Source organism: Rhinatrema bivittatum, chromosome 3, assembly GCF_901001135.1.
Source record: "Rhinatrema bivittatum chromosome 3, aRhiBiv1.1, whole genome shotgun sequence".
Lineage (NCBI taxonomy): Eukaryota > Metazoa > Chordata > Amphibia > Gymnophiona > Rhinatrematidae > Rhinatrema > Rhinatrema bivittatum.
Genome location: NC_042617.1, coordinates 198,648,985 through 198,661,816, shown reverse-complemented (window position 1 = coordinate 198,661,816; position 12,832 = coordinate 198,648,985). Strand labels below are relative to the sequence as shown.

At 43.6% G+C, this 12,832-nt stretch overlaps 1 protein-coding gene across 3 annotated transcripts in view; it reads right to left on the bottom strand.

Moving 5' to 3' along the window:
- MOCS3 (molybdenum cofactor synthesis 3) overlaps nucleotides 1-12,832 on the bottom strand; it is a 125,920-nt gene that overhangs the window by 84,887 nt on the left and 28,201 nt on the right. For all 3 annotated transcript variants that reach the window (XM_029594098.1, XM_029594097.1, XM_029594099.1), the window contains one exon: nucleotides 10,223-10,280. In XM_029594098.1, the coding sequence (XP_029449958.1) occupies nucleotides 10,223-10,280 (58 nt within the window). The remainder of the gene's footprint in view (nucleotides 1-10,222; nucleotides 10,281-12,832) is intronic.

Genomic DNA, 12,832 nt, shown 5'->3' with positions numbered 1-12,832 from the left:
CATGGAATGCACTAGCTACCTCACTACTGTATGCAGGATTCTAGTTCTCTCTTTTTGGACATGCAGAGTTGCTCAGATGGCATTGGTCTCCAGATAGAAAAAGGCAGGGAAACCCATATCGAATGCTCACAGGCCACGATGTCAGCACAAACAAAGGGCAAGAAGTCAAAAACACCTGTCCACATGTCGATTAACTTACAACCTCATCTGCATACTCTCTGAAACACAATTATTTTGCCCTGGCTCCCTTGGACTCCATCGGGAAACCCACCAGCACTCTAGAGTATAAAATAAAAACCTCAGCACAATAAAAAAAATCCCTTTTCTCCATCCTTCACTCACAATTGTCCTGGCTCTAGAAAGTCAGCCGTCAAGGGAATTTAGCCATGTACCTTTCCCTTAAACATACTGGAAGGAATTCTGTAACGGCCCGCATAAGACAGACAGCAAATACAAGCACAAGTTACACCCATTTTCAAAGTGAATTAACACTACCAAAACCACAAGCTCACAATTACATCTGCTAAGGGTCTGAGAGGGAACGAGATGACTCTTCGCCAAATTCATCACCCAGCCTAGATACTGTAATCACTGCAGCCCTCCCTGCATTGACTGCTGACAGAGGTCTTCCGACTTTGCTCGGATGAGCCAATTATCCAGGTACAGATGCACCAACACCCCCTCCCATCTTAAGGTTAATGCCACCACCACCATCACCTTGGTGAACATACAGGGAGCCGTTGCTAACTTGAACAGAAAGGATCGAAACTGAAAAAGCTCCTCTAGGACCATGTATCTAAGGAACTGCTGGTGCTCCTCCTTGATGGCTATATGCAGATAAGCCTCTGTCAGATCTAGAGACGCCAAATACTTGTCTTTGCACACAGCCATGATGACTGACCTCAAAATCTTCATGTGAAAACACAGAACCTTGAGGGCTGCATTTTCCTTTTTTACATCCAGAATTAGTTGAAACAACTCCACTTTCTTTACCTCTCTTTTCATTTCTCCTTTCGCAGAACTGGCACTATAGCTCCCAGTTGCCTCAAGTGCTCCAATGTTCTTCGCACAGCTATCTGCTTGGAGATAAGAGCACAAGGGGGCATGACGAAAGTGTCTTGAATGGTACAAGCAAATTCCAACACGTAGCCATCTTTAGCACCCCTAGGACCCAGTGGTCTGTGGTAATTTCCACTCACTCCTCAAAAAAGAGTGCCAGACGCCTCCAATGGCAGGAACCGAAGAGTGGGTTGGACTCGCCTCATTGCGAGAATTTCGCTCCTCCTACATCAGTACCAAAAGTGTCCCGGGTCGGTCTTTTGCCACGCCAGAAGGACTGACCCCAAGACTGAGTTCTGATCGTGGCTTGTCTCTGCAGAACCCTTGGTTTGGCAAGATCTGTTTCTTGAAATCTAGCCCGCGCAGGAACAAATTTACTCCCCTTTAGCTTATCCTCTGGCAACTTATGTACCTTGGACTCTCCTGGATTTTTTATTATCTGTTCCAGGTCCTCTCTAAACAAAAGCTTTCCCTTAAAAGGAAGAGCACCTAGCTGAGATTTGGAGCACACATCCGCTGACCAGTTGGGCAACCACAACAACCATCTACCAAACACAGCAGACATAATTCTGGAAGACATCCTGGTAAGGTCATAGAAGGCATCAGCTCCAAGAGCCACAGCCGCATCCAGATGTTCAGCCTTCTGTGTTGCAGCCCCCCGATGCAGCTTGTGACTCCTGCAATTGCTGGACGCAAAGCATATATGCCCTCTGTATAAGACTACTGCAAATTGCAGTCCTTATGCCTAGAGCCAAAACCTGAAAAGTCCTTTTAAGATGAAGCTCCTACTTACAATCCTGCACATCTCTTAAAGTGGCTGAGTCTGCTACAGGAATAGTGGTCTTCTTAGTGACCGCCAACACTGAAGCATAGATCTTGGGAAGCATTAAAAGCGCCAATATTTCCTCCATTAAAGGATAAAGCTTAGCTATAGCTTGGCCAATTCTCAGGCTGGACTCTGGAGTGTCCCACTCCCAAACTACCAGCTTCTTTACTGGACTTGTGAAAGGGGAAAGTCCTCGCTGGACCACACAAACTATCTGACATGGGATCTGCACCTTCCATATCTGACTCCTCCTGCATCACCTTGATCCCTAGCTCCAGAAGGACCTGCAGAATCAATGGCCAGAGCTCCTCCGTGTGAAAAAGGCACACCTCCTTGGAATCATCCCCTTCTGCCATAGGGGATGATTCCAAGGAGGAGTCCCCCACCAAGTCAGGAGTCTCCTGCAACTCTTTTGTTCACGGGAACTCCCCTTGCGCTGCATCTGGAGCCTCAGACTCATCAGTGTCCTCCTGTGGACCACCAGCCTGCAAGGGAAGGCCCAGAACATGCTGAATTCCATCAGACCGCTTCCTCTTGGGAGGACCAGCTCGGTCCCTTGGTCCGGGCTCACCCAGGGACCGAGATCAGGAAGAAAGGCGAACTCCAGATGCTTTCTTGGCCAAAAAGGCCTTGTACATGAGAACAAACTCTGAAGAAAAGGCTTGGGACTCAGAGTCCTGATCCTGGAGAAAATCACTTCATCAGAGCTTTCATGATTTAGAGGGAAATCCTCCCTATCTGAATTCCCCTGGTCCATCCCTTTGCCTGCCGCAGCCAGAGACAGAAGCGGAGGGGAACCCCCAGCCTCTCCCAGTGAAGCAGACAGTCACATGGTAGAATCCAACATGGCCACCATTCCCATGCTGCAAGAATGCCCTGGAGCGGGCCCGGCTGTCCGTGCCGAAAAAGCAGGCTTAGACTGAGAGGGAAGCACTGTCGATGTGACTTCCCCATCTGAAGCACACCCGGAACACAAGCACTGTTTAGGTGTGACTGCAAGCTCCTGCAGACGAGGCATGCACTGATATGCGCCATTATATTAACCATGTGGTCCGAAGCCGCACATCAAGATGCAGATCTCACTCACACCACTGTGTGCTCTCGGAGACCTGACCTGCTTTCCCTTCTTCGGTCAATCTGCCGGTCACCAGCCCTGCATGCCTGAGTGACTGCACAAGGCATGGCAATATAAGAGAAAACAAAGAGCCCTTCTCTCTCTTTTTTTTTTTTTTTTTTTAACAAGCAGCACAGGGAAATCAACTTAAAAGGATGCTTCCCTGCTACTTGATATGTGTGCCTGAGCTTGAGATCAACATAGAGACAGCAACTGACCCAGAATCCTCTGCTATCTTAGCCTTTCTGACTAGGTGAACTTTAAATGCCCTACTGAGCCTGACCTGGAGGAATTCCAAGGACACCTGGACAGCAGTTGAAGCTGGCGACAATTTGTGATGCCTAATTATAGGATAACAAAAGCAGAAGGCAATGGTCAGAACCTCAGGCTAGAATGTCATTACAGGGGCATCTGTAAACATAGCACACAACCTAAAATATAAAGGTTGCCCTGAACAGTAAGATTTAAACAGAAAAAAGGTTTATCTAAAGAGTGATGGTAAATGGGCCCCAACTTGGAGAACTGGTCAGGGTAATTTAGGGATAATTTATCATGCTGTAGACATGACAACCTATGAAAGCCGACAGTCGCTCAGCAGCGCATGGTTCGGAGAAGTATCTTTAAAGGATACTAATGATGCATTAGAATTAGGGCATCCTGACAGTGAGGTTCCAATAATTAGAAAAGTAGTCCAAGTGCCTGTAACTAAAAACTCACCTGAGCTAAAAAATTCTAACTTATCCCTATCAATTAAAAAGCAGAATAAAAATACAAACAAAAAACAAACTTTGAAATGTTTGTATGCTAATGCCAGAAGTCTAAGAAGTAAGATGGGAGAATTAGAATGTATAGCAGTAAATGATGACATAGACTTAATTGGCATCTCAGAGACATGGTGGAAAGAGGATAACCAATGGGACAGTTTATACCGGGGTACAAATTATATCGCAATGACAGAGAGGAGCACTCGGGAGGAGGTGTGGCGCTTTATGTCCGGGATGGCATAGAGTCCAACAGGATAAACATCCTGCATGAGACTAAATACAAAATTGAAACTTTATGGGTAGAAATCCCTTGTGTGTCAGGGAAGACTACAGTGATAGGGGTATACTACCGTCCACCTGGTCAAGATGGTGAGATGGACAGTGAAATGCTAAGAGAAATTAGGGAAGCTAACCAAATTGGTAGTGCAGTAATAATGGGAGACTTCAAATACCCCAATATAGACTGGGTAAATGTATCATCGGGTCACACTAGAGAGATAACGTTCCTGGATGGAATAAATGATAGCTTTATGGAGCAATTGGTTCAGGAACCGACGAGAGAGGGAGCAATTTTAGATCTAATTCTCAGTGGAGCACAGGACTTGGTGAGAGAGGTAACGGTGGTGGGGCCGCTTGGCAATAGTGATCATAATATGATCAAATTTGATTTAATGACTGGAAAAGGAACAGTGTGCAAATCCAAGGCTCTCATGCTAAACTTTCAAAAGGGAAACTTTGATAAAATGAGAAAAATTGTTAGAAAAAAACTGAAAGGAGCAGCTACAAAAGTAAAAAATGTCCAAGAGGCGTGGTCATTGTTAAAAAATACCATTCTAGAAGCACAGTCCAGATGTATTCCACACATTAAGAAAGGTGGAAAGAAGGCAAAACGATTACCGGCATGGTTAAAAGGGGAGGTGAAAGAAGCTATTTTAGCCAAAAGATCTTCATTCAAAAATTGGAAGAAGGATCCAACAGAAGAAAATAGGATAAAGCATAAACATTGGCAAGTTAAATGTAAGACATTGATAAGACAGGCTAAGAGAGAATTTGAAAAGAAGTTGGCTGTAGAGGCAAAAACTCACAGTAAAAACTTTTTAAACTATATCCGAAGCAGAAAGCCCGTGAGGGAGTCAGTTGGCCCGTTAGATGATCGAGGGGTTAAAGGGGCACTTAGAGAAGATAAGGCCATCGCGGAAAGATTAAATGATTTCTTTGCTTCGGTGTTTACTGAAGAGGATGTTGGGGAGGTACCCGTAATGGAGAAGGTTTTCATGGGTAATGATTCAGATGGACTGAATCAAATCACGGTGAACCTAGAAGATGTGGTAGGCCTGATTGACAAACTGAAGAGTAGTAAATCACCTGGACCGGATGGTATACACTCCAGAGTTCTGAAGGAACTAAAAAAATGATTTCAGACCTATTAGTAAAAATTTGTAACTTATCATTAAAATCATCCATTGTACCTGAAGACTGGAGGATAGCAAATGTAACCCCAATATTTAAAAAGGGCTCCAGAGGCGATCCAGGAAACTATGGACCGGTTAGCCTGACTTCAGTGCCAGGAAAAATAGTGGAAAGTGTTCTAAACATCAAAATCAAAATCACAGAACATATAGAAAGACATGGTTTAATGGAACAAAGTCAGAATGGCTTTACCCAGGGCAAGTCTTGCCTCACAAATCTGCTTCACTTTTTTGAAGGAGTTAATAAACATGTGGATAAAGGTGAACCGGTAGATATAGTATACTTGGATTTTCAGAAGGCGTTTGACAAAGTTCCTCATGAGAGGCTTCTAGGAAAAGTAAAAAGTCATGGGATAGGTGGCGATGTCCTTTCGTGGATTGCAAACTGGCTAAAAGTCAGGAAACAGAGAGTAGGATTAAATGGGCAATTTTCTCAGTGGAAGGGAGTGGACAGTGGAGTGCCTCAGGGATCTGTATTGGGACCCTTACTTTTCAATATATTTATAAATGATCTGGAAAGAAATACGACGAGTGAGATAATCAAATTTGCAGATGACACAAAATTGTTCAGAGTAGTTAAATCACAAGCAGATTGTGATAAATTGCAGGAAGACCTTGTGAGACTGGAAAATTGGGCATCCAAATGGCAGATGAAATTTAATGCGGATAAGTGCAAGGTGATGCATATAGGGAAAAATAACCCATGCTATAATTACACAATGTTGGGTTCCATATTAGGTGCTACAACCCAAGAAAGAGATCTAGGTGTCATGGTGGATAACACATTGAAATCGTCGGTGCAGTGTGCTGCGGCAGTCAAAAAAGCAAACAGAATGTTGGGAATTATTAGAAAAGGAATGATGAATAAAACGGAAAATGTCATAATGCCTCTGTATCGCTCCATGGTGAGACCGCACCTTGAATACTGTGTACAATTCTGGTCGCCGCATCTCAAAAAAGATATAATTGCGATGGAGAAGGTACAGAGAAGGGCTACCAAAATGATAAGGGGAATGGAACAACTCCCCTATGAGGAAAGACTAAAGAGGTTAGGACTTTCAGCTTGGAGAAGAGACGACTGAGGGGGGATATGATAGAGGTGTTTAAAATCATGAGAGGTCTAGAACGGGTAGATGTGAATCGGTTATTTACTCTTTCGGATAGTAGAAAGACTAGGGGGCACTCCATGAAGTTAGCATGGGGCACATTTAAAACTAATCGGAGAAAGTTCTTTTTTACTCAACGCACAATTAAACTCTGGAATTTGTTGCCAGAGAATGTAGTTAGTGCAGTTAGTATAGCTGTATTTAAAAAAGGATTGGATAAGTTCTTGGAGGAGAAGTCCATTACCTGCTATTAAGTTCACTTAGAGAATAGCCACTGCCATTAGCATTGGTTACATGGAATAGACTTAGTTTTTGGGTACTTGACAGGTTCTTATGGCCTGGATTGGTCATTGTTGGAAACAGGATGCTGGGCTTGATGGACCCTTGGTCTGACCCAGTATGGCATTTTCTTATGTTCTTATGTTCTTAAAAGATACTCCAGGTTGTCACGCAACTTAAGAATTTCTGATCTAATACTGTATTTTACCTAAAAAAGAAGGATCATTTCATATAGAATGGAACCCAGCATCTCAACATTTCATATAGAATGGAACCCAGCATCTCAACATTCAAGAAAAGACTCAAGACGTGGCTGTTCACGCAGGCCTTTCCTAACTCCAACATTACTTAACCTCCTCCAATCAACATTCTTCGCTAGTAATAGCATTAATAGCCAATCAACATTCTTCGCTAGTAATAGCATTAATAGCCACCTCTTATAATGTTATTATATATATATATATATAATTATTTGATCTTCATTTTCCTTCTTACTCCTAGTTATTGATTCCCTGTTACATGTAACTGCTTTTCTGCACCATTGTTCAAATTGTAAAGTTTATTGCACCCCTGTTTCTTGTGAACCAGCATGATGGGACTACTGTCTTGAATGTTGGTATATAAAAAAAACTTAAAAAACTTAATAAATATATAAAACGAGATGCTGGTGGTCAGTTTGTCAGAGAAATGGCATCCAGCATCTCCCAAGAATACTTATATTGCTCAATAAAAAATTATACTTTCTACAAAATCTAAGTATTCTTGTCTTGTGCCCATGGAGAAGCGTCATAAGCGTGTTTGGTGCATAACATCCTTCTGGGCTTATTGTGCAGAGTTGCCAGCAGGTCACCACACTGTCTTGTGCAGGCTGAGGGATCTGGACCACCAGCTGTCCACCTCACGGACCTCAGATCCAAGCTATCAGAAGAGTCACCAACTCCCTGCTCATTCGCCTCAAAATCAGGGGCATGGCCCCCACCAGGACTTCACAACCCCCTGGGAAGATCAAGGAATCTTCTCCTGATTTTCAAATTTTTTTTTCCAGATTGCAGGTTTTGCACCATCTACCATTTGCTGGAGACAGAGAAATACTAAGGGACTACAGGTGGCACACTGGGTTATGTACCGTGTCAGTGAAATTTTCTGTCTCCATCTGCTGGCAGGGATGCAAAACCCGAGTCTGGACTGATCTGGGTATGTACTGGAACCCATTATTTCCCTGTACATGTCTATTGCTGCAAAACATGTTGCCTTGTCTGTGTGTTTGTAAGACTTTTTCATTGGTTGTCTGTATCCGCGAGTCATGCTTGTGTGGTGCCTTCTGAGATCTGCTATCTTGTTTTTGTATTATTTGGGCCAACTTTTTCCCAGAGTGCAGTGCCCGCCTTCTCTCTCTCTCTGTTGGTCCTGTGTATGCATGCACTGTGCCCTGGTTTCCTTTTTGTGCTTTTTAGTTACAATCCTCTGTTATATGGAATGGAAAGACGTGATTTGTTTGTTTTCCATGACTAGTGTATCATGTCGCTTGACTTTTTCTGGTTACACTGTCTGCTCTCTTTTGTGTGCTCTGTTTTTTTATTTTTTTCTCACGCTCATGTGCAATTTTTACCACGTTGTGTCTAACAGGCCAATTCAGAAAAATGCGCGGGAGAGCGGGCGAGCGCCCAGGCCACTCTCCTGGGCGCGCGATTCAGGAGGGTGGCCTATGCAAATTAGGGCCCGCGGTAAAAGTAGGTGCTAGGGACACTAGCGCATCCCTAGCGCCTCCGTTTTGACAGCAGTGGCATCTGTCAGCGGGTTTGACAGCCGACGCTCAATTTTGCCAGCGTCAGTTCTCAAACCCGCTGACAGCCACGGGTTCGGAAAACGGACGCCGGCAAAACTGTGTCCGTCTTCCGACCCGTGGGCCGATTTTTAATTTTTTTTTTTAATTTTTACTTTTTTTTTTTTTTTTTTTAACTTTTGGGGCCTCCGACTTAATACTGCTATGATATTAAGTCGGAGGGTGTACAGAAAAAGCCGTTTTTTCTGCTTTTCTGTACACTTCCCTGGTGCCAGCAGAAATTAATGCCAGCCTTTGGGCAGACGTTAATTTCTGAAAGTAAAATGTACGGCTTGGCTACACATTTTACTTTCTGTATCGCGCGGGAATAACTAATAGGGCCATCAACATGCATTTGCATGTTGCGGGTGCTATTAGTTTGGGGGGGGGGGGGGGTTGGATGCACGTTTTTGATGCGCTATTACCCCTTACTGTATAAGGGGTACAGCTAGCGCGTCGAAAACATGCGTCCAAACCTGGGCTAACAGTGCGCTCCACCGGAGCGGATTTTCTTCCACCGGAGCGCACTGTACTGTATCAGCCTGTAAATTTCTTCACACCCTCTGCAAAGGGTTAATGTCCTTCAGGCATATATGTATTCTCTGGGATTTACTCTGGCTATGAAGAGATGCCCCCAGTGTACTGGTATGTACTTCCTTCTTTCCTGATTTGCATCTGTTTTGTGTTGTCTGTCCTTTTTCTGCCTTTCAGCATCACTCTGACAGGCTGCTAATCCACCTCCAGGAGCAGTAAAAGGAAGAGGCAGCACCCTCTTCACCCCCAGAGATTGCTCTCACCCTAACCTTAATCCCACCTTCCCAGGAAGGGAGGAATGTTAATAGAAATTAAAATGTATTTTTGTGAATACAATGAAGCATAATTCTTGGTTTTATTTTGTGCCTGTAGTGGTTTTTTCCAAAGCTTGGTGATATGCGCACATGAATGATGGGTCTGAGTGCAGGCATGCGAGGGCTTGTGTACAGGGTAGTCTCAGAGTGATTGTGAGACAAAAGTATTAATTGTAAGGGGCGGAGGAGAGGGAGGAAGAGGCACTTGTGGATAGTGTATTGAATGCTTGTGCAGTAGGTAGGGTCTAGTAAGAGATAAGTGCCTTTATGTGATGCAGCAATTGCAGAGCTGTCTCAGAGCCGTTTCATGCCATTTTTAAAGAAATAGGATTTTCTTCCAATATTTTCCCAGAGAAAAAACATTGAATCCATTCTAATGGAACGGACAGAGTAAAAGAAAAAAGAATGGCACGGGTTGGTTCCCATAAGAATATGTTTCAATGATTGTTCGTGAAAGAAAAAGAAAAGAAAATTCCATTTTTGCTTCTATAGGAAAAAATGGAGGTAACAGGGCAAAAGGGAGACCACCTGGAATTAATTTTGCTCTGAACAAGAGAAAAGCTATTAGAGTTGGAGGCCTCAGGGAGCCTAATACAAGCCACATATTTAGGTGGGTGAATAAACCTCCTGGGGCAAGGGCAAAGCCACAGCAGAGTGTTATAATGGAGAATATAATCTGGCTCCGTGTCGTGCATGCTCTAAATACATTTTTAGGGCCCTTCCAAATAAGATTTGAAGTGTTTCAAAACTCTAAACAGTGGTTGGTTATCCTGTTAAACAGCAGATATATGGGAAAACACAATATCTGGATACTACTCACCCAGCCCAAACTTGTAGGGATGAATTTAGCGCTTTCTCCCTACCTTTCTCCAGTAAGAATTTGGGGAAAAAAAATAAGTAACATCACTGAATTTCACAAGCAGTCACAATCTTACCGTTTCTGGTATTTAAAAACTTCTGGAAACTTTCACTGACAAGTGGGGTTTTGTTTTGCTGCAAAATGAAAAGCAGAGATAAATAGGATGCAACAATGATGCTGGGAAAACTTAAAACCAGAATCATTCATTCCCAGAATACTTACAACTAGTTTTCCTTTAAGCATAAATGATTAGCAGGGAGCTGCTGAACAATCAGTGTAGTTAAACATCTCCCAATGTGCTTCTACTGATAAGCTTCAGGTTTTGTCTGCTCATCTTATCCTTGCATGTTTCCTGGTGGTTTGAGCTAACACTCACTCAAGTCTAATTCACTGATAGGAGGTAGTGCAGATGGGCTATATTACCTCTGCACAAACATTTTTATAGTAACAACAAGTTTTGTATTTCTAGATGTTATTTCCAATTTTGGATCAAGGGGGTTTACATTTTTTAGGTGCAATAAATCCCTGCCTCCAAGAGTTTACAATCTAAGTGGGTGCCTGAGACAATGGGAAATAAAGGAAAATTAGTTCTTACCTGCTAATTTTTGTTCCTGTAGTACCATGGATCAGTCCAGACAGTGGGTTGAACCTCCTGTCCAGCAGATGGAGACAGAGAAAAAAATGAAAGGGTATCCTATATCAGGACAGTGCTCACCCTGCGTCCCTTCAGTATAAACGTTATCAAAGCAGACAAAAAGCATTGAAAAAAGTGAACCAGAATAAGATCAAGCAAGTAAAAAACTGTAACTTTCAAATGGAACAGGAAATTCAAACAGGTAAGAAGTTGCTCTTACATAAAGAACACTAGTGAATACCTCTGGTGCCTTATATATCAGATAGGAAGTAGACAGATCCAAAATTCTGTGAAAGAAAACTTCGAGTGGATGTATCCAAAGTAGATGTAGTCAGGGCGGGAGTCTTGACTGATCCGTGGTACTACAGGAATGAAAATTAGCAGGTAAGAACCAATTTTCCTTTCCCTGTACGTACCCAGATCAGTCCAGACAGTGGGATGTACCAAAGCTTCCCTAAATAGGGTTGGGCCGAGACAGTCCTGCTTGAAGCACCTGCCTTCCGAAGGAGCCAAACACTGGCACCTGTACATCGAGGCGATAATGACGAGCAAAAGTATGCAGAGACTTCCAAGTAGCTGCTCTGCATATTTCTTGCGGAGAGACCGATTGGCTCTCTGCCCAAGAAGTAGCCTATGAACGCAAAGAATGGGCCGTTAAGCCCTCCGAAACCATCCAGCCCCGACAGATATAAGCCAACACAATCGCCTCCTTTAGCCAGCGTGCAATCGTAGCCTTAGAAGCCTTGTTTCCCTTGTTTGGGCCACTCCATAAGACAAAGAGATGATCAGAGACTCGAAACTCGTTTGTAACCTGTAAATATTGCAGTAGTACTCGCTTTACATCAAGGCACTGTAGGTCACCACCAGGCGTGCTTGCAACGTCCTCTTAAGGAAAGGCAGGAAGTTCCACCGACTGATTGACGTGAAAGGAAGACACGACCTTTGGCAAGAATGATGGTACCGTTTTAAGGGAGACACCTGAATCAGAAAAGCGAAGAAAAGGCTCCCTACAAGACAACGCTTGGAGCTTGGATACTCTCCTGGCGGAGCAAATAGAAATTAGAAACCCAGTCTTAAGGGTTAGGTCCTTAAGCGTGGCCCGCCGGAGGGGTTCGGAGGGTGCCTTGCAAAGAACTCGAAGAACCAAATTAAGGCTCCACGAAGGACAAGTAGCCCGGACAGGCAGATTCAAATGTTTGGCCCCTTTGAGGAATCGAACGACATCCAGATGGGCCGCCACCACGTAACCATCGATACTTCCTAAGAGGGAACCGAGAGCCGAAACCTGTACCTGCAAAGAGTTGAAAGACAAACCTTTGGAGAGGCCTTGAACACCCTGTTGACTCTCTTGAGATCCAGGATTAGATGAAAAGAGCAGTCCTTTTTGGGGACAACGAAGTAGATGGAATACTGGCCGGATCGGGACTATGGCTCTGAGTGCCTGAAGCCTGTCGAGAGACTGGCAGACCACTTCCGCGTTTCACAGGGAGAGTTTAAGTAGAGGTCTGGGAGATCCAGAGCAAATTCTAAATTTATTTATTTATTTCAAGTCTTTTATATACCGAAGTATAGCAATCTGCCTTCACTCCGGTTTACATGAGAACAACTTAATACATTGTATGAACATTAGAACAACTTATTACAGCAAATGTGCATTTGAACGAGAGACTTATTAATTGAATGACTATTACAAATCTAGAAACGAACATTTCTAACAACACACGAATTGAACATGTATATGAGAGGACCATAAGATAATTTTATGTAGGCTACGTAGTAACTATAGTACATTGTCGAATATAAGGTGCGTTCATCATCGGACATAGGGTGCATCTAGCTTTTTCGTGTATGGGTGTTATGGGACTGAGGGGAGAGTCCGAGTTCGGTAGGCGGAGGGGATAAGAATTATTATTATCTAAAAAATGCTACAACATTAGGAGACCATGGATGGGTGAGAGATTTGGACAGGTGAGAAATGAGAGAGGAGAACTTTCGAGGAGGTTAGTGTGAGTCAAGCAGAGGTACCTGCGCTGCCCCCTGAAGTGAGAGCAT